Genomic DNA, 27114 nt, shown 5'->3' with positions numbered 1-27114 from the left:
GCGGAGGCGCGCGGCCCCGGCAGGCGGCGCTGTGTGGCCGCCGCCATCGCCGCTCCCGCCGCTCCCGCAGCTCCGCGGCCGAGAGGGGCCGAGAGGGTCCGCGGCTTCCCGGGCGCGGGGAAGGGCCCTGGGCTGGGCCAAGGCGGCGGCGGGCGGCGGCGCGGGGTCACGGCGGCGCCATGGGGAAGCGGGATAACCGTGTGGTGAGTAACGCGGCAGCCCGGCCGGGCTCCGCCGCAGCCGCGGTACCTCCGGGCGGGCCCCGGCGTGGAGGCCGTGGGGAGCCGGGCGCTGCCTCGGCCCGGGCGGGCCCGTCCGCCCGCCGCCGCGCTCCGACCGTCGGGAGGGGCAGAAGGGGCCGCCGCGGGGGACAGGAGCGGCCCGGTGCCGGCGGGGCAGCCCGGAGGCTGCCGGGGGCCGGCTGGGTACGCGGCGCCGGGACCGGGGACCGGCCGCGCTTGGGGCGACAAAGGCGGGCCCGTGCCCTGCGCCTCGCCCCGCCCGGGGCGCCCCGGGACCTGCCGGAGCCCCCTGTGGGTGGGTTGTCCCTCGCTCGGCACGTGCTCGAGGCTCCCTGGCAGAAGCTCTGATTGCCTTGTCAAATCCTGCGGCATCGTGACTGACGCCCGCTTTGTGATCTGTCGAGGGAAGGTGATTAAGATGCTGGCCTGGTCCGTACAAAAATAAAATGTTCCCAATGGGAGTTGCAGCAGTCACTGAAGTAGCTCTGATCCTAGCTAAGTCGCATTTCCTTAAACTTGGCGTTGAGCTGTACCTGAGAGATCTGAAACTGAGCTTTACGCAGCCCTCTGCTGCCTCGGGAGCCAGCGCTCAGCAGGCAAAAAATGCTCTTCTACACACCTGACTGCAGAGCCTCAGTTCATACATAACCGAAACATATTCATCCTTCTATTTTTCTTTAAATGTTTTTGTACCAGTTAGCCTTTCACCTCTTCGTAACCACTTACACATTGTACGTTTGCTGCTGAATTTTAAGACTAAACACAAATCATAATACTTTAATTTTTTTTCCCTTTCTCTATTTCTTGTATATGCTATGAGTTCGTACTCAGATCCATTCACATCTTTGCAAACCATGGTGGAATGGTATAGTAATAGACATGAAGGACTCAGATATTGTATAGATACATGGCAAAGTCCCTTTTATGGCTTTGTTGACCTATCAAAAAAATGGAGTCTACTAAGAAAGAGCTGAGAGTGTATTTGGCTTCAAGAGTGGATCTATGGTTGAAGTGTCCTGTAAGGTTTTCAGGTGTGTATTTATTTACTCTTAATTTTCCTTTAATGGGACAGCTGGGATATACCAATGCCAGCAAATCTTTATGTTCCTATATAAGGTTTATTATGCCGTCATGGCGTAATACATATTACAGACAAGTTATAATATAGGACCCTTTGCTCCTCATGTATGATCATAAAGATTTCTACTGTTATTCTCTGCCATGTCCCTTCTTAAATACACCATCATTTTTGACTTTCTGGAGATGGAAAATAAACATGATTTTTGCACATCTACAGGGTACTTGCAAGGCAGCAATAGCACTGTTTGCTCAGAGAACCCTGCCTGACAGAAGGTGACTTACCTTTCCCATGAGCAAGGAAGCTATGCAGCAAATACCTTGGTTAATATCTGCTTGAGCAAACTACCAAAAGATGAAAATGGATGTACTGACAATCACTTTCTTTACTGAGGATGCATTTCCATGCTCCTTCTGACTATTGATATGCAGTTTGGCAAAGTAGTGTAAATACTTTTCAAGAATGTTTATTGTTGAAGTAATTCTTCATAAACAAACCTGGTTCAAACTATAAGAACATGTCTTAAGACATAAATTTCCTAATCCTGGAATATAGAGCAGTACACAGTCATTAAGTGCTGTGGTAAAGTTAAAGAAAGCCAATGAAAGGAGGATGCTTCCTAGCCAGTTATCCAGGGGCAGTTTGAGCAAGTAGAAAATCATCATTTGACAGCTGTAGCCTCTTCTGGAGGTAAAGAGTTTTGTTGGGAAGTGGTGAGGTATTCATGACTTGTTAGCTCAGGTAGGAAGTAGCTTATTTTTATTAAGGAGCAGCAAGGGACCTCATTCTTTTGAAAATAATTGCATAAGAAGAGCTCTCAGATACAAATTTTTGAATGGTAACCAAAAGTCAGTGTGCTCACTGGAGTAAACCAAGTTTCAAGTGGATTTAATGCATTTAAACTTTCATTTTCTTTAGTGAAAACAGTGTTCAGATAGTGCTGTCCTGCATTCCTAAAGGAGCTCCTTTTCCACTCAAAGCTGAACTCAATTATTCATTTTTAGATTTGTCGTGTGAATGATTTTCTAAGTGTTGTAACTACTTGAGTGCATACTTCCATCTGCTGCTTGTTTCAATTGGCACACCTCCTTGTTTATTTGCCATGTGAGTTAGCCTTTTTGTGTGAATTAAAGCAACAAAGCAAAGCCCCAAGAAATGGCAGTAAATGTCCCCTTAGAATTGCACAGTCAAGTTGAGTCTCAAAATGTTCTGCTTGAAATTCAGAGTCCTTGGATTGCTTCAGAGTGGTCCAGCTGGTGGATCTGAGCTAAACTTGTGTGGGCAGTGCTTCCTTGCAGCCAGATGCCTCATCCCAGGCAGAGCCTGGAGTGCCTCTTCCAGGACCAAAGACATCCCCAAGAGCTGAAGGCCAGCAGCCTGCTTGCAGTCCAGCCCAGGAACTCAGCCTTGCTGCGGTCACTGCTGCTGCAGTGGGAGCAGCAGGAGGGGAGGCAGCAGCTGCTGCTTCTGACAGCTTTCACAAATGCTCACTTGGGCTGCATGGTGGTTTCTGAATGCCTGATAAAAAGCAGTGTTGGACATGTGAGAGCTACACAGATGGCCAAATCTTTGCTTTGGATCTACAAAATGTACTCTTTAAAAAATTGTCTCAGATTGGGCAACCAAAGCAAGTCTTTTTTTTGGCTATTTGATCTTTTTCCTCGTCTCCAAACTGAACAGTAAGAACAGTGTGTGTTATGTTCTGCAGAAGTAAAGTGTTGGGATGACATAGTGGCAAAAATAAATGAGATAAGGGAGTACATGTACCTCCTTTTCACATGAAAACAATATTGCTGACAAAAAAAAAGTTTTTCCATTAACTGGTGAGGTGGACTATGAATTCTAAATTTTAATTTAATTTTTTGTAACACAGAGAGGATTCATAGGTTTGAAAGATGGAATACCTCATAACATTGGGATTATGTATGTTTTGGTTTTTTGACTTTTTTCCTCCTTTAAATAACCACACCTCACAGAATTTTGATACATGTATAATTGTATCAAAGTACCACTGCTTGCTTGTTTTGGTGAAAGAAATTTCATGCAGAATTTAGTGACTCCTGTCAGCAATTTTGAACAGAACTTTAAAGGCATAAGATCAGTTGTCTCAGAGAGGGAGAGCTGAAATTTAATTACATTTTCTATATCCCAAGGAAGAGTATTTCAGAAAACAGATACTATTCTTGTTTACAAAAGCATTGCTTAAGGAAGGGAATTGTTGGAAGGAACGTGGTCCTTTTGGGGATCAGTTCTTTCTGCCACAGTATGACTCCAGCTGAAAGCACTTGCCTAAGTCTTTCTGCCAGACTGAATAAACTTAGTTTAGCTGAATCTTTTATATTCTTAGAAACAAGTCAGAATTCTTTTTCAAGGAGTGATAGAAAGTTTATCTGAAGAACAAGGTATTTTGGTATCATAGTGTAACTGATGAATTTGGTATTTCTTTTTGTTGTTTCATATTCAAGGCTTATATGAATCCCATAGCTATGGCCAGGGCACGAGGTCCTGCCCCAAATTCAGGACCAACAATACAAGACTACTTGAACAGGCCAAGACCAACATGGTAAGAGGCACTGCCTGTCTACCTTTTCACCTCTTCAGTAAAAGATTTGTTCCTTCTTACTGAAATGTCACTGGTGCCTACGTCATTCCCAGAATATCCAGTAATAGATTTTAAAAGATTTCTTGTGCTGGCCAAGCTGTTCTTTTCTAAACATGTATTCAACCTCCTCTTTTAAAAACAATAGAATATAATTTTGAAATGTATATTTCTCATTTGTCTGTATTTTTTGCAACAGTTTCTCAGAAGAGGAAAATGTCATTTTACCTCTTGCTCAAATTGTAATACCTAAACCTTGTAGATATATTTAATCTGTAAACAAATTAATCTCTAAAAGAACCATTTTTCTGGTATATTCTTAGAATCCAGTTTACCCTACCCAACAAAACCATCACTTTGAGATATTATCAATTTACTTTATGTTCAATCCCTTTGCCTGCCCTCATGAGACATTAGAGAACAATTTACCTAATTGCAAAGTTAGCTTTAGATCTTTTGGAGGGATTTAACAACCGTACTTAAGTTATTAGGGTTAGGTTACCATATGTGTAACATCTAAGATGCTTTCATTCTTCTCTTGGAAGTTCAACCAAGGCTAAACTTCAAAAAAAAAAAGAAGCTACAGAAAAGTTAGACATTGTAAAAGGTATTTTTAATTGTTAAATTAAAAATTTAAGTTTAAATTCAAAATTGTGATCTATCATCTTTTTCATACAGGGAAGAAGTGAAAGAGCAACTAGAAAAGAAAAAGAAAGGATCCAGGGCTTTGGCTGAGTTTGAAGAAAAGATGAATGAGGTTGGTAATATTATTAGCTATTAATACATGATTCTTTTTATCTAACATGCTACTTCTGTTATTATTTACAATATCAAGTAGCCATAATATTTCACTTCTCTTGAGCTTCTAATGAGTAACTATTTTGTTTCATTTATGTTGGAAATTGAGTTTACAACTTAACCAGTGAAGAGCTACATTCAGTTCAGAGAAAAAAACTATATAAAACATTTTTTAGATTGCTGGTGAATAAAACCTGACCTTGTCCCAAATGTAAATATATTTATACAAATGCATGTGCTTATATCAATAAATAAAACAGTGCATTTTCAGGTATGATAAATCAAAGTCTGTTGTGCTAATATTCACTTGCTTAAGGTCACAGAATCCAAGTACAGTGATAAAAAGCACACTACTGGAAACAGATGTCTTTGGCAAGGAATATACATGTAATATTATTATGGGAGAAGGCACAAAGAATGGCTTTCAGTCAGATAGGACTATGAAGCACTTGTTTTTCTCTCATCCTAAGTTGATTACAACATGTGCTGGTTTCCTGATATAACTGCAGCTGTTCTGATGTTTGTGTTATTTGCTTACTGAAGATCACAGTATAGAAAGTTTCTGTAACTCCTGTTGTATACAAGGGAGAAATTAGTATACAATGAATTTATTTTGTTTCTGTTCCTTCTTGGGTCCTGGTATCTTGAGATAAGCTTCAGTAATCTTCTTCATCATGATGTGTAAGTTTCTGGCTGAAGTAGATTACACTCCTCCTCTGTTACTGGAATAGTACCTGTAGTACTCTTGCTGTATCTTTTTGCCTGAGAAGTTGTACCAGGATGTGGAGGGCCATGGGGTGCTGTTCTGGGAGGATCAGTTGTTTTGCACTCTGAGTTCTAGCCTGGTTAGTTCAGTTTAGTATTCCATAATATTCCTTTCCTGATTTTATCTTTGCTTAATATGAAATGAGTGAAACTGGCATGCAGAGAAGCTACCAGACTTTGAGTATGGGATGCACAGAATCATGAAATGGCCATGAGTTATTCCTGAAGCTCCTAAGAACAAATCTCTGAATGCCTGAAAAGATCACAAGTCTCTGAATGAGCTGCTGTCTCCCCTGTTTGGGGGAGTTGTCTGACAGCTGTCAGACATTTCTGTTTAGAACATAACACTAGCACAGTCTTTAAAATAATGAAGCACAGGCTGTTGTGAGAGCCCCCTCAGAGAGGGCTCTCTGGATACCTGGGATATCAAAGTACACAGCCCACAGATGCTGCCTTGGTCCATGGAAGCACATTGCACCACGTTACACACAGCACTGCTCCCTGGCTCATCTGCCATCCCTCAGCAGCTCTGTTCAGCCAATTCACAGTGTGCTGATGTGGGGATCTGTGTATCATCCTGCGTTGCACAAGTTACTTGACTCCTGATATTTCTGTCCCCTCAGCACAACATTTGGATCATTGTTGTTTGCCAATACAGTACCAATACAGCTGCATTGTGAGGATCAGAGTAATAAAGAAGGGACCACATGATGTGTCTGACAGTGAGATTGAACCTAGCAGCCTTTGAATTTCATGGGGGTAATTGGATATTTCAGAGCTCTTTAAGAGGGGACATTTTAGGTAAACCTAAAGACCAGGTGAGGAACTGAAAAGGAGGAATGAGAGGAGATTTTTCTTCATTCATTTGGTGTGCTTGGCCTAACAAATAAGAGTGTTTCTATGAAGATGTGAATAGTAATTTGATAAAATTATTGCTGACACCAACAAGGCCCAGAATACACACTAGTAGAGGCACCCATATGTTAAAGAAGGGCCAGGAGAAGTTGTCATAAAGTTTTGTTTCAGGTGATTTTTAGAACTAATACAAAATCACAGTTTTTCTGGTAGGGTACCCTGGTTTTCTAAAGTGCTCTTACAAGAAGACTGTGATACAAAACCAAAAATTCTGTAATTGATGACCTTCAAGATAAATGGCAATCTCCTAAAGCCAAATAACTTGAACATTGTGTTAACATTAACACTGTATTTTGCTAAATAATAATCTTCTGTAAAATCAAGTGTATTACAGCTTTAGTTTACATTATATATTGGGTTTTTTTTGGTTTTTTTTTTGTTAAAAAACGGGTTTTGTTAGAATTATAATGTCAGGTAGAGGAGAGCTTAAAAAATACTGCTCAGGAATGACCCTCCCATTACTGTTTCTGTTTGGTTTTGTTTTCAGAATTGGAGGAAAGAACTGGAAAAACACAGGGAGAAATTACTTGGTGGAAATGAGAGCTCCTCCAAAAAAAAGGAGGTAAGTTGTTTTCAGTTTTATACATTCTGTGTTTGGGACTGGATTTATCACCAATGCTGCCAATTGAAATTCACAGATTTTCATGAATGCATTTTAAAAGCCAGCATCAAAGTTCATAAACCTAAATACATGCAAAAATAAAATTATGCTAAAGTAACATTTGTTTTGTTCTATTTTTAAGAAAAAGAAAAAGGAAAAGAAGAAGTCTAATAGGGTGAGCAAAATTTTCAGTTTTCTGTGCTTTTTTGCTTTGGGGTTGTTCCTGTATGTCATTTAAGTTTTCCTGGAAAGAGAAAGTATAGCTGTAATTTTTATTTTAGATGATAAATTAACTTTTATTAAAAAGGGTTTGCATATATTTGGTACAAGGAAAATTAAAGGGAGAAAAAGGGCATTAAATAGATATTATTAAAAGAAAAACATTAGAAATGGTTTAGAAGTTTATTTAAGAAAAATCTATGTAAGACCAGCTTCCCAGAAGTAAAATTGTATTGGTAATGCTTTGAAAATGAAGACATTTTAAAGGGAGTGTTTGAATAGGCTTTTGAGTATTTGCCAGACAAAATGCTGCATCTCACAAGCTTCACTTTTTGTTGTATTTGGTCAAGTTGTCTTCATCTTCCTCTTCTTCATCAAGCTCTGATTCTTCCAGCAGTTCATCTGATTCAGAAGATGAGGTAAGAGCTAACCTACTGGACTCTACATGTGTTGTTCATGAGGTTTATTTAACATAGATTTTGATAATATGTTTTAGAATATTTTGAGGGGCTGGTTTGGATAAAACCATTTAGTTTTTATGAATTTGGTATATATAATACAGTAATGAATTTTAGACATATGTATCTGGTCAATAGCTTCTGTATGAACACTAGATTTTTGCATCCTGGCTAGTAAACTGGATCCATTTTAACACTGAATTGCTTTTCTAATAGAATCCCCTATCTAATCAATAAAATGCAAAAATACCATTTTTACTTTCTCGCAAAAATCTTTGTTACAGATAATCAGATTCTGCAGCATACATCTCAATAATAAACAGAATCTAGAAAACCTGGATTTTTCACTAGTTTACATTTATTCAGTGCAGAAGAGTTATGAAGGTCCTCCACTAAAAGAATCAATTTTTATTCCTCATGAGAACATTGTTAACATGTAGGAATTTGATGTTTCCTTTTCTTTACATTTAATGTAAACCTTTAATTCTAGTGAGAATAAATTCAAGTTTGTGTTTTTCCTTCTTTTTTTTACAATATTTATGGATAGGATAAAAAGCAAGGGAAGAAAAGAAGGAAGAAGAAGTATCGCTCCTCACGGAAATCTTCAGCAAGCACAACTTCAGAATCTGAGTCAGACAGCAAGGTAAATATGCATATGTGCTGCTTTTGGAAAGTTTTCTTGGTTGGTGTTATAAAACTATAAAGATTTCTGACTTTAACATATTGATATGGATTTTCATCTTCCACGTTTAAAGCCATGTGTTCTCACAGGGCTTGAGCTGCCCTTGTATCTCCCACATGCAGTGTGCAGTCTGCCTCCACTGGCCACGTGCCTAGTGGAAGTAATTGGATCTTTAGAAAATGAACAGGCTTTATTCCAGCGATTTGTAGTCATTTTTCTGAATCCAGACATATGCAGCTTTTTTGCTGCTCAAATAACTAGTTTTTATACTTCATTAGTACTTAAAATGTCTTCTGAATATGCAATGTAATTGAATACCATATCTGAAAATGTAGGTATTGCTGGATAGCAGTGGCCAGAACATTGCCTTTCTAAATATCTAAGTACTTTCCTGTTGGTCAGCTGAGCCTTTCCCAAATGCATATTGAATTGAAGTTTTCTTTTTCCTTTTCTGAAGTATAGCAATGTAGGTATGTGGTCTTACTGAATGAACAAAAAAGTGAAGATATACAAGGCTGCTTCTTCTGTTATGATAGCATTTTTCTGTCTTACAGTGTATAGTTACTGTACTTCTTGCTTAAATATTAATAATACAGTGAGTTTTTAAGATTCTTTGTGTAGACTTTATCGCAGGCTTTCACTGGAATACTTAATTTGGTGGGATATAAATTGTAAGAAATGACTTTTTGCAGACACCTGAATGAGTTTGTGCTAATGGGAGGTTAAAAACTTCTTCTATGTAAAGAGACCCAGAGATATCCTTACTGCAAAAAACTCTGGGAAAACACCTGCTTAACCTGGTCTGATCAACAGAGATGGACATGGAAAATGAAAAAAGATTCCCAACTGTTTCATGTTATACATGGGTACAGCAGTGACAGCTGGGTTCCCAGAGGCTTCTCTTAAGTGTCCTGCAAGGATGCTGTTACCTCATTCCATACAGACCTTCTCATGCTGCTGGATCAGAAGATTAGCAGCTGCATCAAAATTACAGCTTTTTCTATTATTCTTCAGTCAAATGCAAGGCAGAAAGAATCTTGAATTACCTTCAACAGACGTAAAAAGACTATTGGTCAGACTGTTTGGAGATTTCTTCCTTTTTCACGAAATGATTTTGTTGTGATTTGTTTTCCTTTCTATTTAGGATAGCACAAAAAAGAAGAGGTCAAAGGAAGACTGTGAAAAAGAGAAGGTACTTTATTCTTCAAATCCTTCAATCAGAACTGCATATTGCATACATAATAGATATTTCTTTTTTTAATATTGAATGCCTCACTCTACATCTGTGGAAATTTTCTGTCCAAACCCACACAGTCAGAAGGTATTCAGTGCACCCAATCTGAAGTAGAGGTTTACTTGGATTCAGTTCCTGGTTTAGTAATTATTGTATGAAAACCACTGGATCTGTTCTTGTTCCAAAGGTAAAGTAGAACTGTATCTAATCTGCTATAGCAGATCAGCTGCATCCTTGGTGTTTTGGGGCTTATCTTTAGCTGTCACATTGAGCTAAAAATGTGTGTGATTATACTTTCAGTGGCACACCTGGTAGGTTATTGACTTGCTATTGTAAATTAAGAAATATAAGCAGAGAATCTCTTTATCTAAATGTAGTAATAATTATAGATAGTATATGCATGACAGCTTCAAAGAATTGGGGAGAAAAATATATTAACTTAAGAAAAATTACCTTATTCTGTCATTTTTCTAAGCATGAACATCCTCTCTCCTACCACCACCACACCATTTTGTACACTCATCCATTATCTTTAATATAAACAATCTAATTTCCTTCAGTTTTAGTTATTTGTACACTGTGGATAAACCAAAAATGCTTTCAGAGTCCACCCTAGTCTTTCTCTCCAGTCACCTTTCTTTCTTACCACGTTGGCCTCTCCTGCTCTGCTCAATAGTATTGATGTTGATATACAAACTCTCCATTGCCTAAGGCAAATGTACTGATTTCCCCCCTTGCTCCTGCTTCTATTTTACAGTGTTCATTTCCCATCTCATCCTTTTGAATGGCTTCTGTTTGAAGACCAAGTATCTACCATGGTCCCTTACTGTAGCCCTACTTTCACACACCCTCTGAAAGGAGAGGGCACTTGGGGACTAGAGGTCTTTCTTCCCCTACCTGCAGATGCCCCATGTGTCAGATGGGCTGCATCCTGTACTTGATCATGAGATTTTTTCAGAAGTTTCTGGTCTTAGAAACTGAGTGAGAGAAAGTACCTTCAGTCTTAGGAACACATTGCCTTGTCCAGAGCAAAGGAGAAGTGCAGGGAACAGATAAGTAGCTCATCAGAACAATCTCACATAGCATCAGGATTTTGAAAAACTTATCTTTTAAATGCACTGGAGTGTAATATGATGTGTTGAAAGTACAGCTAGCAGGGACAGCTTGTTCTGGTTCAACACAAATACAGAGGTAAATTTTTCTTTCATGAACAAAGCAAGAGTCTGAAGCTAAAGTGTTTGTATGTATATATTGAGACATCTTCAGTTACTAGTTACTTAAAAGTGGTGAAATGTTTTATTTTCCAATGCTTACTCCTCCATGTGTTATTATTTAAAATAAGAGATTGTTATTATTCCTCTTGCTTTTAGACAGTTGCTGTATCTAGGTAACAAGGAAAAGGAATATCCAGAAAATTATTATTTTCACTAAAAGTTGATTTTAACAGTTTGGTATGGTAATTTGATGATGGTGATGGAATTAGTTTAATGTCAATAATATTTTAAAATATTTCACAACTTAGAGGTGATATTTCAATCTTATATTTTAAGCATAAGTTTTATAAAATGTGAAAAGTCTGACTTGACTCACAAATGTATTATTTTGTGTAGGACAGTAAAAATCACCACAGGAAAAGGAAGAAAGCAGATCGTGGTGATGCACCTTTATCGTCAGAATCTGTATCTGAATCGGACCAGACAGAGGAGGTCAGTGTGAATCCTCAGTTGCAGATGTTACAGTGTTTGTAGCTTAGTGATTCATGAGCAAATCAATGAGCTAGCTTAGATTTAATACATTGTTGAAACTGTTCTGCACTGTACAAGTGAATTGAGGAGTGCAATGCACTCAAAGTTGTTTGTATTTTTCCTTTTAAAATAAACTTCTAAGGATTCTTTAGTCTAGCTTCTATCACCTACAAGTAATTTTGAATTAATTTTCTTGAGAATCAACTTTTTATGGATACTACATTTTGTTTAATTTTCTTTAGGTGCAAGCGAAAAAGAAGAAAAGCAATGAGGAAAAAGAGAAAACAGCAAGTATCCCTCTTACTCATTCTGTAATTTTAGGATATAAATACTCTGTACTTGGTCAATTTCCAGTTTCACATTTTTCACAAATACAAATGTTTCATAGCAATAGTCTACTAGTTACATCTAAATTAAAAGTTTCTCAATTTACTTGCCGAAGTCACTTTCTCTGTTGTTGAATTAAAGAAGAATTTGCCACTCTTTTACCTATATGTGATTTTGGATTTATACAACTTTAACACTGTAGAACATATTTTATTCTGTATCAGCGACTTAGAACTACTAATATCTGTGTGGTATCAAGTAGGGGAGCAGTTTGCCATGCAGACAGACATCATGGCGGTTCCTTCATTAGCATTGTGTGTAATTCCTTGCTAAGCCTTCTCTGCCACCATGGAAAGGGCCTTAGGACAAACTTGCTGCAGCATCTATATCATTATAACTCTTCTCCCAGCCAGAAAAAATGCTGCCAGCAACTGGCTACTTTTCTCAGTATTTTTTCTTTGTATCCATTGGTGAAAGTGAGAGGAAGGTTCAGCAGTGATTTATATGGAATCCAGATTTAGCACGTGTGCCTGAGGTTCCTCAGTTAGGAGTATAGTGGGTTTGGGATGCTAAATGCCCACTTGAGATGTCTTTGTATCTGTCTCCCCTGTCAGCAGCAGTGTTCCTTATCAGGCATCTCAGTTGTCCACAAGGTAGGCCAAAGGGAAGGTTTACATTAGTCACCTAAAAATACAGGCATAGGAGTATCAGTGATGCTCAGTACACATTTTTCCATGGAACTTGCTTGTTTTTTCAGACTCGTATGAACTGTTTGCCATAACATTTCTAGTGATTGCTTTTGGTCTTTTCATAAAAGATTTTTATGTGTAAGGCATATGTATAAAACAAAGCTTTAATACTGATTGTTTCATTTATGCAATGCCACACCTATTTGAGAATTTCAGTTGAAATTCTGCTTTCAAAAAGACAAGATTGCATCTTTGAGCTTCCATATTACAGTGATCAGCGTACTACCTTTAGGACTGAATCCAGTAGGGTTCATTTGAGTGTATATATATTTACAGCTGAGGTCATAATTGTTTTATTTTAAACAAGGTATAAGTGATTGTCTAGCCAAGTGCAGTTGAGCTATTTAATTTTACACAGTGAACTTAAGCACTTACTTTAAAATCTGTAAAGATCCTAGTTATTCCCAAATCTGTCACTACTGGTCAACACTTCCTTTTTACTTTCTCAGTAATCTATAATGCTCTGAAAATAATTTAAAATATTAGGAAATGTAATAGTGACAGTGATCAGAGGTATAAAATAGCCATACCATGGTGGAGATAAATTTAAATTGAAGACTGCTCATAACTGTGCAAATTGCCAGGTAAAGTATTTCTTCTTGTGATTTCTGAATAGGCTTCTGTAGAAATCTCTTTTGAAATGTCTTTCAAAAGATACCCTTTCGGGGTTCTCATTTTGCATTAGCAGAATGTAATAGATGGCAATTGTATTATACAATAACCTTGGTTTGTGGTTGTTTTGGGTTTTTTAGGATAAAACAAAAAAGAGAAAGAAGCACAAGAAACATGGTAAAAAGAAGAAAAAGAAGACTGCTGGTTCAAATTCAGATTCAGAATAATATTTTAAAACAACCGGAGACTATCAACAGAAGTGCAATGACTAAAGGAAACTTAAACTGTGAAATGACAGCAAACTTTACCAAACTGCATGAGTTTTCCTGTGTTTGAGAAATATTCCTAATCTCTCAGTAGCCGGCCAGATGCAGCTGTGCTGGGAAAGACCATTGTTATTGCCTGCTGCTTAATACACGAGGTACAACTTTGATAAGATTCCAGTAAGCAGTGTTAGATGTTTGAGACAATATGAGATGGTAGGCCATCTGAGGTGTAAAATATTGGAAAATAAGAGTAAAACTTTTTAGATAGTAAAATTAGTCTTTTAAAGCATTAGTCAAAGTCTTTATTTGTAAATCAGGACAAATTAAATCCCAAGTTCATCCTGCAGGTTAATATTATGCATAAATTACAAGCTGGTGTCTGCTAATGGAAAATTAATGATAACATTTAAAAGGCTGCCTTTGTAGAAATGTGTATCATCTGCCCCATTACCGTCTCCATGCTTATGAGAAAGGGAATGCTACCATCTTGGCTACCTGAATAGGGTGCCTTTGCTTTTGATTCTTGCAAATCTTTGCTACTTTTAATCCATGCATCTCTGCATTCCTGGGAAGCTAGAGCTATTGCCAGCAGACTTTTCTGAATGAGCAGTTTTGAGCTTCCAAGCATGTGCTTCTGCATTAAGCAAGAGCAATGACATTTTGCAGATAACTGACAGTCAAAACCTGAAAATTTTACCTCTGCTTTTTCAAAATAGCGATAGACCTTTGCTAGTAAATACGCGTATTTCATTTAATGTAATTTTGGTTTAATTGAAAACTTCTTGCAAACACTGGTAGCTTTCTTTGCATTATCTTTAGAATTGTTTTGCATGATTTGTACCATTTTTAAATTAACAAAATGCAGGTAATCATTTGTTGTAACCAGTTCTATGAATTACATTTCACATGCAGATTTTCATGTATGTATTTAGTTATAGTTAAGTTCATTGCTGTGTTTAAGTGCACACTTGCTGAAGTTATTTAGCATGTAAAAAGCAAGGTTTTGATACCTTAACAGCTTCATATTGAAGCTGATTTACTCTGAGCAAGTTCAGTGGCAGATCTGTTATGTGATGTGTCTTGTTAGATAAAAAAACTACTGCCAGAATCTCATTAAAGATACTGTTTAAACAGTTTGTATTTATATTTTTGTACTTGAGGGCTACAGAATGTTGACCTAACTCATAAAGCTGTTTTACTTTAGTTTAGTTGCTTTAGATAACTGAAAAAAAGCTTTTTTAAATTAAATGTGCCCACAAGAAAACATGAGCAACCATTTGATTTTAGTTTACGTGAAATTCTCGCTACATCCTCCATTGAAATACTGATTGCTGGGCCTTCTGTTAGCCTTTAACAAATGCCCATCCATCCCAGGTAGTCAGATATAGATTGTATTTTTGATCTACCCCTTTTTTCCATTGCACAGGTGCTAACTTAGAACTTACCTCTATTACATACGATGTTTCAAATGTTGTGTTGCCAAGAATTTCAGGACTTTCAAGACATTGATTATTAGTCTGCAAACCATAACTAAAATCTGAGGAAGAAAGGTGATTTCATATTGCCATTGTACAGAGAAATTGTCTTCAAGTTCTTGGGAAAATACAACCATTGAGTTGCAGCAATGTGCATCTAAACAATAGTAATATTTTCATCAACTATTTTATACTCTTGGGCTTGATGTTACCAATTCTAAACACTCTTGTCAGTGAGGTTAAAATAAAGGTGATATGCAGTGAACAGAGGGGTTTGATTTGGGGTTTGTGTTTAGTTTTGTTGGGGTTGTTTTAAGTTGTGGTGTTGCAGTTTTGGTAAAAGAACCTGTAATGAACCATAGCATAAATGCTCTGTCCTGTGTAATGCCTTTTTTGACTTTTACACAACCACCTGCCACAGAAAGAAATAAAAATGGAAATGAGACCCAGTCTTCCAAATACCTAAGCTGGTATGTAATTGTGTGTAATTTAATTGTGTGACTGTAACTATCTGTTCTGCCCATCTGTAGGCTTGGAGTGCTGCTGTCATACTCGGGAAGGAGGTGTAGCCACTTAAGGGGCTTATGGGCTTTGTCAGTTCCCAACAAAGCTGCTTTAGTACTGAAAGGGAACTGCTTCAGTTTGCAATACATTAACAAATACGTTGAGTCGGCTCTTGCATGTCCTTTTTTCTGAAGGAAAGGTGGAGGCTGTTCTCAGCCTTTCAGCTTTTCCCATGTGCCCACGCCGAGGTCGTGAGACAGTGATGGGGGTTTGGGGAAGCACCTACACCCATGTTCCAAGTTTCAGCAGAGGGACAAAGTAGAAAACGAGCAATGTCGCAGTTAGAGTGCTTTAATATATTTTCGCCTTCTGACAGCAGATTAACAAGCACTATTGTATGTTATAACTTTTAGCTGGTTTTCCCCACAAATATTTTTAGAAATTTGAAATGCATTTCTTTTATTTTTTACGACTGCAGTTTTTTTGAATGCGTGTTAGCACTCGATCTCTGTTGTGCCCGTGTGTGTGTTTATGCCCAACCCGCCCGTGCGGCCCAGCGGCACCGCCAGGCCGCGGCCGCCCCCCCGCGTTACCAGGGCAGCGGCGGTGGGAGCGGCTCCGGGCCGCCATGAGCCCGAAGGGGAGAAAGCTCCTGGTGGACACGCTGACCCGATCCGCCAAGCACTGTGAGTCTCCCCGGGTTGCAGGAGCCGCCCGTCACCCCCCGGTGTTCCCGTGCTCATCTTGCGTGGCCCTGTTCGCCTCCCAGGGGAGGCGCTTTCCCGGCGCCCCCTTAGGAACAGCGGTTGGGACCGGGGGGTGCTGTTGGTGTCACGGCCCTGGCGTGTTCTGTGCCTGCCTCGTGTTTTACCAGCTTAACTTACAACCTGTGTTTGCTTGTGTTTGGACCGGGCAGTTACCAAAAGCGAAGTGGAATGTCTGATCAAGCTGTACGACACGCTAGTGGCCAAGGCCAGCCGCCAGTTTGCTGGGGCCGGCTTCGACCGCACTGTGTTCCGAGACACGCTGTACAGCTACTTTGGCATGACGGATGACATGGTGCTGGACCGAGGTGAGCTCACGCAGCGCTGAGCGCCGGGCAGGGGCTGGGATGGCGCTGCTGACTCGACGAGTGCGTCCGTACCAAACAGCGCCGTCTCGTCCTAGGACAGCAAAGGAGCTGTTGGGAAAATGGCATCTTTTCTTTCTTTATGCGTTACAGTTTCCCCTTAGTTTTGGAGAGCTCACGCTCTAGTTCGAGGCAGAGCAGCCAGAGGGTGTTGTGCTGCCTTGTGGCTGTTTGTGTCGCAGCCTCTGTAGTGTGACGGAGGAGGGCAGTGTCACTTTCCTCTTTTCTCCGGTGGTCCCAGTGGGAGCTGCGGTCGCTGCTGGGCGACAGCTCTAGCTCAGGCCTGGAAGTCCCAGGAAAGCATTCTGATAACAGCCGGTAACTGGGAATGGAGGCTCTGCGAACAGCACTGAAGGGCCTGGGCAGATAGTACAGGGAGGTGAGAGTAATGAGCCAAATAGCCCCTTGAAGATACAGCGATTTCACAGATTGGTAACAAGGGACATGTTTGGAGTCACTGTGAAAGTTGAAGGAATGATCTCAGATGCAGAGGTGTCTAGAGGAGTATGCAGAGCCAGCATGAGTCTGCCCTTCTTTCAGTCTTGAGCTGCCAACAGCCAGCCCTTGGTTCAACTTTGTCCATGTCTCTAGTAGGAGAGCTACTTACATGCCATAAAATAAAAACTTCTTGCAATTTTATGCAGCATGGTAAGTGTGTCTTGGAAGATACTTCACATTACCTTACTCATTCTTAAAAATTACTTTAATGCTTACATGAAAAGGAGCTGATTTCAGTCTGCAAAAGCAAACCTATTGTCTTCTAATTCAAAAATGCTTGGCTCTGCATGGAGACGTGTTCCTTCAGCCAAGCTACTAGTTAATATTCTAAAATACCAATTATTACAGATGCTAGTGGATGCTTTGAAATCCTTGGTTTTGAATTACTGTATTACAGGCTGTATGAATACTGAAGCTGTGAGATTGAAAGTTGCTTAGAGAATGGAAAAGAAAAATATTTTGTTACATGACAGAAAAGAGGTTATTTTTCTTTGTAGATTTAATATATATTGTTTCTAGGATTACTTTGTCCAAGATTTTCCTAGACAAAACTAGTAATTTAAATCTTAATCTCTATGCAGAATTATCCCTTATTTTAAATTTATTTGCTTTACATCTGCATGGAAGCATACTTCCTGTATTTGTTTAAGTCAGCAAGGTTACAGATTGGACAAAATCTTAGCAGCAGGATTCTGGAGTGGAGAATCAGTAAACTGAGGGACAGAATCCCTTTCGTTGTACATCTTAGAGTCAAGAATGGTAATTTTACCTTGGTGAAAGCAGACAAACATCTTAAGAAGAAAGGTAATTTATTATTTCACTGAATTTAAGAGAACATTGCTTTTTTGTGTTTCCCTATCATATACATTTGAAATGTGTCTGATACACTTCTAGTGTTCATCATTTTTGATAAAGACAACACTGGCCGCATCACTGTGGAGGAATGGGTGGAAGGCTTAGCACCGTTACTTCGGGGGACACTGGAAGAGAAGATGAAATGTAAGATTGATCTGTATGCAAATATTTAGTAGTAATGATTAAACTCATAACAAATAACACATTGCTTTTGTTATAATTGAGTAGCTACTCTTACAAAGTATTTGGTGATGGAAAATTTTTCTTCTGTATTGTTTAATGCAATGAAACTGAGTTCTGAAATGGCTTCTCTGAGAGTTTTTTTCTGTGTAAACTGCTGTTACCACAGCCACCACCTTTTTTTTGTTGCTTACAAAATCTTGCATTTAAACCGAAGTTTATTCTACAGCATACATTTTCAACAAAATACATGTTTTTGTATTCACACACAAAATTAGAAAGAAGCAGATGAATCTCTAGTGTGGTTTTGGCTAACTAATAGTCTTGAGCCAAGCAAGACCAGTGCCAACATTCATTTACTGGCACAGTGGGGACACAGTAGCAGTTGCATTAGCTCCAGCAATTCTTCAGGTTGGAAGCACAGATGGAAAAACTGTAAGATGGTAATGAGAGCCTCCACAGTAATGACAGAGAAAAATGGAGGAAAAAAAATAGCAAGAACTCTAGAATTTTAAGCAGCAGGGGAAAAAAATAGGGCATGTGGGGCGTAAAAAAAAACCAATAGAAAAAGGAGAATGACAGCATGTTGTTTCCATAGTTCCTAGGTTGCAGCATTAGCAATCCTACTGCATTATATAAATTCATCTGGAAAGTGGTCAGGGGTGTCACAGCATTAGGATGTGTGCCCAGGTTGTAATTCAGTGTGTCAGTAAACCACACACAGTAAAACAGGCATTCCTGCTGTAAGCACCATAGACGATACTAGTGCATAGTGGTGCAGTGCTGTCTGTCACAAGTGCTTGCCAGGAATGTTTCAGCACATATAGGATAAATTTGGCTCAGTTGATAATGTACAGTTCACAATTTTTGTCTGTAGGTAACAGCTTGAATGCTATGTTTGTAGTTTGTAATCAACTTGAAATTTATTTGTATTTCAAAAGACTGTTTTGCCATTTATGACCTGAATGGTGATGGATACATTTCGAAAAAGGAAATGTTTGAAATGCTGAAACACAGCCTTCTCATACAACCAGGAGATGAAGAGCCTGATGAAGTAGTTAAGGACTTGGTAGACATAGCACTGAAGAAAATGGCAAGTACTTACTTATTGTGATACTTGAGAGTCTTTCAAACATTCACTAACCGATACTTAAAACCCTTTCCATGAGGTAACAAAATAAGGTGTCTTACTTACAGTGGGATTCTGCAAGTCTCCCGAGGAAAGCCAGAAATATAATCCAGGTCTAGTAAGTCCCAGCCCAGTATTCTCACATGAAATCATTAATTTAGTACATGAATGTACTATAAAGTTTATGTATAAACTAGCATGTGTGTACGTGCATATACATCTGTGCATGCACAGTCAAAGCAAAAGCCCAGTCAGAAGTGGAAAACTCAAAAGTGTAAGCTGCATTTATTCTATCAGTACAGGCATCTGCAGTAACTTCATTTTTAAGTACATTTGTGTTTTATCAACTGATCATGAAATGTCTTTATCCAATTTATTTGTATGTATTCTATTAGAATGCTAAACTCAAGGTTATTAATGTGAAGCTTGTCTTACAGTGCTTAATCTAGAATATCAGAGCAGCCAGGGACTGTCTGATCAAGATATATACTCTCCCCTTCCATCACGGTGGTCAAAAATTTTCACTTGAAACCAGGGGTTACATCCCAATTCCTTTTATTTAAGCCCATCTTTTCAATTTTTCAATCCCACCCTCTTTGCCTTAGGTAGAGTCAAGTCACTCTAATCTTTTCTGAGCATAAACTGATGACCCCCAATTTGCAAATCTAACTAAAAACAGAATCCAAGTTCTTTAAACATCTGTTAAACAAAACTACAAGTAATAATCCTCTGCTGAAGTGTTCCCTTCCTTTCGCAGGACTATGATCGTGATGGCAAGCTTTCTTTTACGGACTTTGAAAAAGCAGTTAGAGATGAAAGCCTTCTCTTAGAAGCCTTTGGACCATGTTTGCCAGACTTAAAGGTACATTATACTTGGGTTCAAAAAAAACCTGCACAAGCCAATTCCTTACAGACACTTGCACCAATCCTGTGAATGTCAGGGTATCTTAGGCCAATATTGGGTTCATCCTCTCAGTGCCAGTTCTGCTGTCCAAAGGTGGCCCCTGAGCACTCCCACTCCAGGTTGTTGCAACAGAATGCTGCAGATATTAATCTCATCACTAAGGGAAATTTCAGTCCTGTACAGGCATCCTAGTCTCTAGCATTTCTAGCATTCCTGTTTTCATCTAGTTTATCTCATTCTGCAGCTGGGCTTCTTGCTCTCCATGCCAGATCATTCCTTATCATGCCAGATCACCCCTACTGCTGAGCATTAAAATTTTAATTTCTCCTTCAGCTACAACTTTGAATTCTGGCTGAGCTGCCAGGGATTACACCATTAATGCTATGGATTTATGTTTTCTAAGCTCAAAAGCAAGAGAGGGTCTTTACTGCATACGCATTTCAGTTCATACCTTTCAGTTCAGTACCTTTTCTGACTAAATAGAAATCCTTTAGTTAACTGAAAATTAACTTGCTGTTTTTTTGGTTTTTTTTGTTTTTTTTTTTTTTTTTTTAACAGAGCACTATGTCATTTGAACAGAAAATTTTCCGGGAGATTCCTAAAAAGTAACTCCAACTTGTAACTCCACTGCTGAATACTGTTAAAAAGGGTCTTGGTCTTTGCCACTCTTCGTCATACAGTAAAAACAGTCATATTTCAAGTTGCTCCTAAGCTTCAATATTCCTTTGCTGTTAAAGCTGTTGAATAAATGAATTTACTTCTGTTACTCTGGCTAAATAGAGTTCTTCTGTTATATTCATATATTCTGTTCATATTATAAAATGTTACAATATGAGGTACACAGGACAACACTGCAACAATAATACAGTGCATTGGTTTCTTCATTCCAAGTAACAAAATGACACCATTTTAAACAGGGATCACTGGGCAACACAGTATAAAGAAAGTTTTATTTTTTAAATAAAAAAATACATATTTTAAAGTATATTCTTTACAAAAGGACTGTTGGAAGATGCTGCCAGCAGTATCTATATTCGTCTTCTCTGCTTTACAACTGGTTTGGCCGAGCTGCTCTCTGGCTTTTCCACAGATGTTGAAACAGAATCTGCTACCTAAATTGGAGGGGAAAAAAATTTAGTAACCTGTAACCATTACTTTTTTAATGCTCATTTTAGAGTAAGGCCACATCTCCAAGATTTGAGTATTGGGAGCCATTTATTACTATCATCACACTTGTATTGAATTTTCCTGCTGACTAGAGGAAGAAAGTAACACCAAAGGCAGCATTAAACACAAGAGGTGTGAAACTCAGGAGATTCAGCACTACCATTTTTGTATTTAACTACACAAACTGATTTCAGATAGTCAGTGATACAGTATTACATATGTCATCTCCCTTCTTCCTACCAGGTGTTTTTAAGCAAGGTTTAAGGTGCTTTATAAACTCAGGTATTTCAGAAAACAAAGGAAAAGCAGAAATTTGCATTTTGACATGTATTTTAGGAAGGTATTTAATATAAAGGGTGCTTACTTATTAGACACACACTTTCAAATCAATCTAGTCAGTCAAGGGAGCATTTTCATACCTTAATGAAATGTATCAGGAATGTCTGACCTGCTAATTGATTAATATTCTCCATAAAAGGGTACATAGCTTAACACGTGCTTCTCAGCATGGAATTAATGATTCTGTACAGCTTTTAATGGCATAAGAAATGTTGGAGCAACATTACATTGAACTCAGACCTCCATTCTTTTCCTTTCAGAAACCAGATACAAGTAGCACACTGGAGTGAGGAGGACTACCTGCAAAATTATCATGCTTTCACAAGGGAAAAAAAAGTGGTTTATGAAAAATCACATAAGAACATGCACTGACATTTACACTTTCTCACGTGTAATGTAAGAGGTCTGGAGTGGAATTGCCTGCAATATTCTAGATTGTGGAGAAGTTACATAGTAAGAGCACTAGCTTTAAGTGGCAGATAAAGTGATAATGAGTAAATGCTGAATAAAGCTATCAGATAGTCACTATTTTTATGTATAACAAGCGCCCATGTTTGAACTATCAGAGCTTTAAGAACCCATACCTCTTTCAGTTTATTTCGAATTAATGTAGCTGAAGTATTCAAAGACTCATCATCCATATCCACTTTAGGTATTTCTGGTAGTTGTGGACCAATAACAACTTCAGTATTGTCCTCACTTGTTCCAATGAGGGAAAACTTGTTACCTTCTTCTCTCTTCCTCTTACGTTCTTGTAGGTGAGTTGTACGAGGCATAAACCTCTCAATTCCATTGCAAGCTGGAACCTTTCTGTGCTGCATTGAGGAAGCTGGTGGAGTGCACACTCCTGGATGGACACTTGGAGTTAAAGATGTGTTTTGACCAAAGTACCCAAAAATTTCAGCACAATTGTTATCATAGTGTGGAGGTGTTAACAGGCTCTGATTCTGATTCCCAGCTGGATATGCTGTGTTGTGGGGTACCCCAGGAGAACTTGTAAAGCAGGATGGATCCCAGTTACTGGCTGTACTTGATCCTGATGTACTCCATGGGCAGTCATGCTCAGAGGTATTTGAGGCTGTCTTCTTAGGGCCTTCTACTTTCTTTAACATAAAGCAATCTTTAAAACAACAAAAAAGAAGCACCTTCACTATTTCATGTAATTATTAGTTCTAACACCCAAGAACAAAACATTTGATATAAATGCAGAAACAATACCAGTGATATTTAATTCCCAACTACCTTTCTGTGATTATTTTTAAGCTTCAAATATAACAAATTCAACTTTCAAACCAGTTTTCCAGTCTAGTGCCTTTGCTGGTTTACAACATTTAAAAAATCCAGATGTTTTGATGTTAAAAATCAGTGGTTTTACTCCCTTTAGAAATCCTTAGACAATGAATAATGATAGCCAAGTATGTGAGCACAAGAAAGGAGAAGCTTGTGCTCAGCAATTTGCTTATTCCTCAGCTTGCCCAGGCTTCAGAGCTGACTGGGAACTCTGTGGTGCAGGAGCCTTTCTAAACACAGTCCATTCTTAACATTTCCCCAGTGCAAAGATGTGGGCTGGAGAAATTTTTTTAAGGTCTTGGTATAGTCATATTCCTTCCAAAACTGTCCCTTTGGCATGCCTGAGGAGGCTGGAACAAGGGTGAAATCCCAAATTTCCTGCCAGTGCTTTAAATTTCTGGTAACATTTTGAAAGAAAACAAAAAGTGAAGGAAATACTTAATTATTAAAGCTTAATAATTTCATTATTTTAGTCTTAATCAAAGCCAAAAAAATAATTTGAAAAGGATATAGTTCTCTACATACTGAGAAATATCTCCATGTAAACATACTTAAATGCATCTGTATTGGGTTTGCATGGCCTGGTTTTCTGTAGTGGGGGGGCTACAGGGTTGGGTTTTTTGAGAAGCTGCCAGAAGCTTCCAACATGTCCAGCAGAGCCAATCCCTGGTGGCTCCAAAGATGGATGTGCTGCTGGGCAAGGCCAGGCCGATTGGAAAAGGCGGCAACACCTCTGTGGTAACAGATTTAAGGAGGAAAATAAACAAGCAGTGGTTGCCCAGTTGTGACTACGGCCAGAGAAGAGCAGAGCGAGAACGGGAGAGGAGCAGCCCTGCAGAGCCCGAGGGCAGCGCAGGAGGGGCAGGAGCCGCTCCAGGCGCCGGGGCCGAGATTCCTCTCAGGCCGGGGGGCAGGCCGGGGGCAGCAGCCGTGCCCTGCAGCCCATGGAGGCCGTGGGGATGCAGGGATCCACCACAGCCCCTGCAGGAGCCCCAGGAGGAGCACGGGGATGCCTGGGAGGAGGCTGTGATCCTGTGGAGACCCTGGAGAGGGGCCCTGCTCCCAGGCTGGAGCAGCCTGTCCTTGGAGGGCTGCGCCCCGTGGAGGAGTGACCCACAGTGCAGCAGCCTGGGAGGGCTGTTCCCATGGGATGGACTCACACTGCAGCAGTCACAGGGAGCTGTTCCCATGGGATGGACTCACACTGCAGCAGCCTGGGAGGGCTGTTCCCATGGGATGGGCTCACACTGCAGCAGTCACAGGGAGCTGCTGCTCATGAGATGAGCTCACGTTGGAGAGGTTCACAGAGAACTGTCTCCTGTGCCCCCCCACGGTGCAGCAGGGGAACGACTCCTCTCCTTGAGCAGCAGGAGAAGCCATGGGTCATGAACTGACCACAACCCCCATTCCCTGTCCCCTTGCACTGCTGGGGTAGGGGGTAGAGCTGAGAAGGGAGGAAGGTGTTTATAAGGGCTTATTTTACTTCTCATTATCCTGCTCTGATTTTGTTAGTAATAAATTCACTTTATGTCTCCAAGTAGAGCCTGTTTTGCCTTGGTGGTATTTGATGAGCAATCTCTCTCCTGGTTCTTATCTCAACCCATGAACCATTTGTTAAATTTTCTCTCCTCTACCCAGTTTGTGGAGGGCAATGAGTGAGCAGCTTTGGTGGGTGCCTGGCATCTGGCCACTATCAACACACTATAGCAGCTTTAAAAGAGGTAGGTAAAAAGTGTTTTCTTTAACGGGCACTTTAGCCAAAACCCCACCCAGTCCTGAAGAACATTAAAATTTTACAGGAAATTTAGTCAGGATTCTATAGGAAATTTAACCACAAACCTCTTTGATTTGTTGCTTTTGCTATGTACTTTCTTCTATCCTGCAACTTCTCTCTGGTTTCTTGGACTGTTTCAAATTCTGGAGCATAGCACACGTGCAGCAAACTACCAAAGAAACTTCGTTCATCCATTTTTTTCTTGGCTACCCTGAAGGGAATTAAAGTCTGTCAACAAAACTGAGGATTTTACTCTCTAGAAACTTAACACATTGCCAAGTACAGAAGGTGTAAAAGATTAAGACAGCAAGAGGCAGATATTGCCCTGTCCAATACCTTGCACATTGCAGTTTTTTGAATTTTATAAGGTACACTTCAGTAAACTGCTCTGCAGGATATTCATCTAGAGCATGATATTCCTCAATGGCACCATATAATGCAAATTGTTCCACTAATTCCTTCATAACACCTAATGCAGGAACTCCTTGTACCAGTATATAGCGAGATTCCAAGTTGATAGTGTAAACCTGAAAAAAACAAAAACAAAGACTATTCAAAAACATTCCCACTCTTGTTTTATTGCAAAAGGCACGCATTTTCTCCATGTTTTCTGTTTTTCTGCAAATCCTCTCAGGATACTGAAAACCCCTGTGTACTCCGTTTTGCAGGGCAGTAAAATGCATGGTTATTTGGGACCTCTTCATCACTGAGCAAGAGCTGAACTCGTGCCTCTCATGCATAGCAAAACACAGATGAAACTTGGCTTTTTACCTTGCACAAGGTAAGAGTACTACTGCCAATTGCTGAGTAAAATCTCTTATGCCTCTGGCCAACTTCCACGCAAGATGTACTAGTAACCAGTTCATAGGAGGTACTGCCAAAATACAGAAAAAAACCCCTGAAAAATCAGTCTTCTTCACTGGCAAAGAAGTCATGCAGGTGAGGAAAACTGCTTTTTTCCACATAGGGAGGTAAAAAACAACCACAATTCCCTGGGGCAAATCCTGTGTGTGCAGAGCTGTCTCCTTGCCATGGTGATCCAACAGCATACGTTTTTATGACACAGATAAAATCTGGATGCTGAGAGAAACAAGGTCTTCTTCCAGCAGATTAGAAACCAAACCAACCATTCTCTTCTGCCTTGTGTAGTGACTGTCACATAACAAACTCTAATGGCTCACACTATGTACATTAGGCAGCCAGGCAGCTCATCCCTGAGATCAAAGGAAATTTATTCTGAGTTTATTAAAAAAAATAACAACCCAAGCCACAAACATTTAGACTGCATAAGTTACACATACTTCTTAAAAAAACATATTCCGGACAAAGCAGAAACTGCTTGGGAAATCAACTCTCAAACTTCCGCTATAAAAATGTCTTCACAGGCAGGTCACATAAGTTTTCTTGTGGCAGCAGCACACTCCCAGCTACATTCTTTGGGGAACAAGGGATTGAAGGAACCTGATTCTTTCACTGTGCAGTTTCTTGCTGGGTTTTTTTTTGGAAGGTTTGTCCTTCTACCTCTTTCTTGTCCGGGATGAAAAGATTCCAATAAGGTTTTTTCCACACTTGGGACATCCATACTGTTTCTCCTGCATGTATTCTCCAGTGCCCAATGATGGGTAGATGCCTGTGCTGACCAGAGCTCTCTGTCCTGTGCCCCACCGTGTACACTTGGAAGAATAAAAGAATTTAATGAAGACTTTAGGACTTCATGAAGTATGAAGTGTTTGAAATTTTACGGGAAGGTGGTGGCAGTGAAAGAGATGTGCTGCATGTGTGTAGGCACGCAGTAACCCTTGTTCCGGCCCGGTGAGACCACACCTCAAACGCAGGGTGCAGCTCAGGGCCTCTCTCCAAGACACGGAGATTGCAGAGCGTGTCCAGAGAAGGGCAGCGGAGCTGGTGGAGGGTCGCAGGTCTGATGAGGAGCAGCTCAGCGAGCTGCGAGGGCTCTGCTTGGAAAAAAGGTGGTTCAGGGAGCCCTTATCGCTCTCTGCAACTCCCTGACAAGAGGCTGGAAACAGATGCGGGTTGGACTTCGTGATCTTAAAGGTCTTTTCCAAACTAAGGGCTTCCTTTCTCACGCCAGCCCTTAAAGGTGCCGCTACAGCTCTCTGCACACTGAGCGCACACAGAGACACCCCAATCTCACAGTTCCGCTGCAGTACCGAGAAGCTCCAGCGGCGCAGCAGGCGAGGCCCAGGGCCCCTCTGTCTCTCTCTGTCCCTCCCTCCCTTCCGGGGACCCCAGCGCGGGCCCGGCCGCCCCCTGCCCCTCACCCGCAGCGGCTCCGCCCGACACCGCCCCCCCTCCCCTCAGCACCTTCACGGCTCGTGGCCGCCACCCCTCGCGGTACTTGGCGCGCGACTCGCAGGCTCCCAGCTGCTCGTGGTGCCGGCACGGAGCGCCCGGGCCACCGCTGCTGCCGGCCGCCATCTTCCCATCGCCCCCCGCGCCGCGCAGCCCCCATTGGCTCGCTCCGTGCGGCGGGGAGGAGGAGCCCCGGTCCGTAGCGAAGGAGCCAATCAGAGGCGGGCAGCGGGGAAACGCCGCTCCCGCATTGGGCGGCAGTGGGTT

At 40.4% G+C, this 27114-nt stretch overlaps 3 protein-coding genes across 5 annotated transcripts; 2 read left to right on the top strand and 1 right to left on the bottom strand.

Annotated features, from left to right (window-relative positions):
* Positions 1-15231, top strand: FAM133B (family with sequence similarity 133 member B). Of its 2 annotated transcripts, none has more exons than XM_005480253.3 (11): positions 1-203; positions 3786-3883; positions 4598-4676; positions 6885-6959; positions 7141-7173; positions 7568-7636; positions 8223-8318; positions 9502-9549; positions 11202-11297; positions 11579-11623; positions 13165-15231. In XM_005480253.3, the coding sequence occupies exons 1-11, from the start codon at positions 180-182 to the stop codon at positions 13249-13251; spliced, it is 750 nt and encodes a 249-aa protein (XP_005480310.1). In that variant the 5' UTR covers positions 1-179; the 3' UTR covers positions 13252-15231. The 2 variants fall into 2 exon arrangements, with proteins under 2 accessions (XP_005480310.1, XP_074392126.1); XM_074536025.1 differs by having other exon boundaries at positions 11579-11627; positions 13165-13303.
* Positions 15232-15377: 146 nt separating this feature from the next.
* Positions 15378-20730, top strand: CLXN (calaxin). Its single transcript, XM_074536016.1, has 6 exons — positions 15378-15955; positions 16186-16341; positions 17791-17895; positions 18873-19024; positions 19818-19922; positions 20523-20730. Exons 1-6 carry the CDS (start codon positions 15757-15759, stop codon positions 20571-20573), a joined length of 768 nt encoding a protein of 255 aa, XP_074392117.1. The 5' UTR covers positions 15378-15756; the 3' UTR covers positions 20574-20730.
* Positions 20731-20895: 165 nt separating this feature from the next.
* RBM48 (RNA binding motif protein 48) lies at positions 20896-27017 on the bottom strand. 2 transcript variants are annotated; one of them, XM_005480254.4, is made up of 5 exons: positions 26860-27017; positions 24871-25061; positions 24600-24745; positions 22055-22590; positions 20896-21076 (listed from the first exon to the last, which is right to left on the bottom strand). In XM_005480254.4, the coding sequence occupies exons 1-5, from the start codon at positions 26971-26973 to the stop codon at positions 20993-20995; spliced, it is 1071 nt and encodes a 356-aa protein (XP_005480311.2). In that variant the 5' UTR covers positions 26974-27017; the 3' UTR covers positions 20896-20992. The 2 variants fall into 2 exon arrangements, with proteins under 2 accessions (XP_005480311.2, XP_014125486.2); XM_014270011.3 differs by having other exon boundaries at positions 20896-22590.
* Positions 27018-27114: the final 97 nt, after the last annotated feature.

The sequence above is a fragment of the Zonotrichia albicollis genome, chromosome 1, assembly GCF_047830755.1.
Source record: "Zonotrichia albicollis isolate bZonAlb1 chromosome 1, bZonAlb1.hap1, whole genome shotgun sequence".
Lineage (NCBI taxonomy): Eukaryota > Metazoa > Chordata > Aves > Passeriformes > Passerellidae > Zonotrichia > Zonotrichia albicollis.
The sequence above is the reverse complement of the archived record's forward strand: the minus strand, read 5'-3'. Positions and strand labels throughout refer to the sequence as shown.

Excerpts from the sequence above, each read along its gene's own strand:
- FAM133B (XM_005480253.3), top strand. The coding sequence starts at position 180 with ATGGGGAAGCGGGATAACCGTGTG. Across the intron at positions 3,884-4,597 it reads AACAGGCCAAGACCAACATG|GGAAGAAGTGAAAGAGCAAC; the intron begins GTAAGAGGCACT and ends TTTTTCATACAG. Across the intron at positions 6,960-7,140 it reads GCTCCTCCAAAAAAAAGGAG|AAAAAGAAAAAGGAAAAGAA; the intron begins GTAAGTTGTTTT and ends TCTATTTTTAAG.
- RBM48 (XM_014270011.3), bottom strand. The coding sequence starts at position 26,973 with ATGGCGGCCGGCAGCAGCGGTGGCCCGGGCGCTCCGTGCCGGCACCAC. Across the intron at positions 24,746-24,870 it reads AAAAAACTGCAATGTGCAAG|GGTAGCCAAGAAAAAAATGG; the intron begins GTATTGGACAGG and ends AATTCCCTTCAG. Across the intron at positions 22,591-24,599 it reads AAAAGCAACAAATCAAAGAG|ATTGCTTTATGTTAAAGAAA; the intron begins GTTTGTGGTTAA and ends GTTGTTTTAAAG.
- CLXN (XM_074536016.1), top strand. The coding sequence starts at position 15,757 with ATGCGTGTTAGCACTCGATCTCTGTTGTGCCCGTGTGTGTGTTTATGC. Across the intron at positions 15,956-16,185 it reads GACCCGATCCGCCAAGCACT|TTACCAAAAGCGAAGTGGAA; the intron begins GTGAGTCTCCCC and ends TGGACCGGGCAG. Across the intron at positions 19,025-19,817 it reads ACATAGCACTGAAGAAAATG|GACTATGATCGTGATGGCAA; the intron begins GCAAGTACTTAC and ends TTCCTTTCGCAG.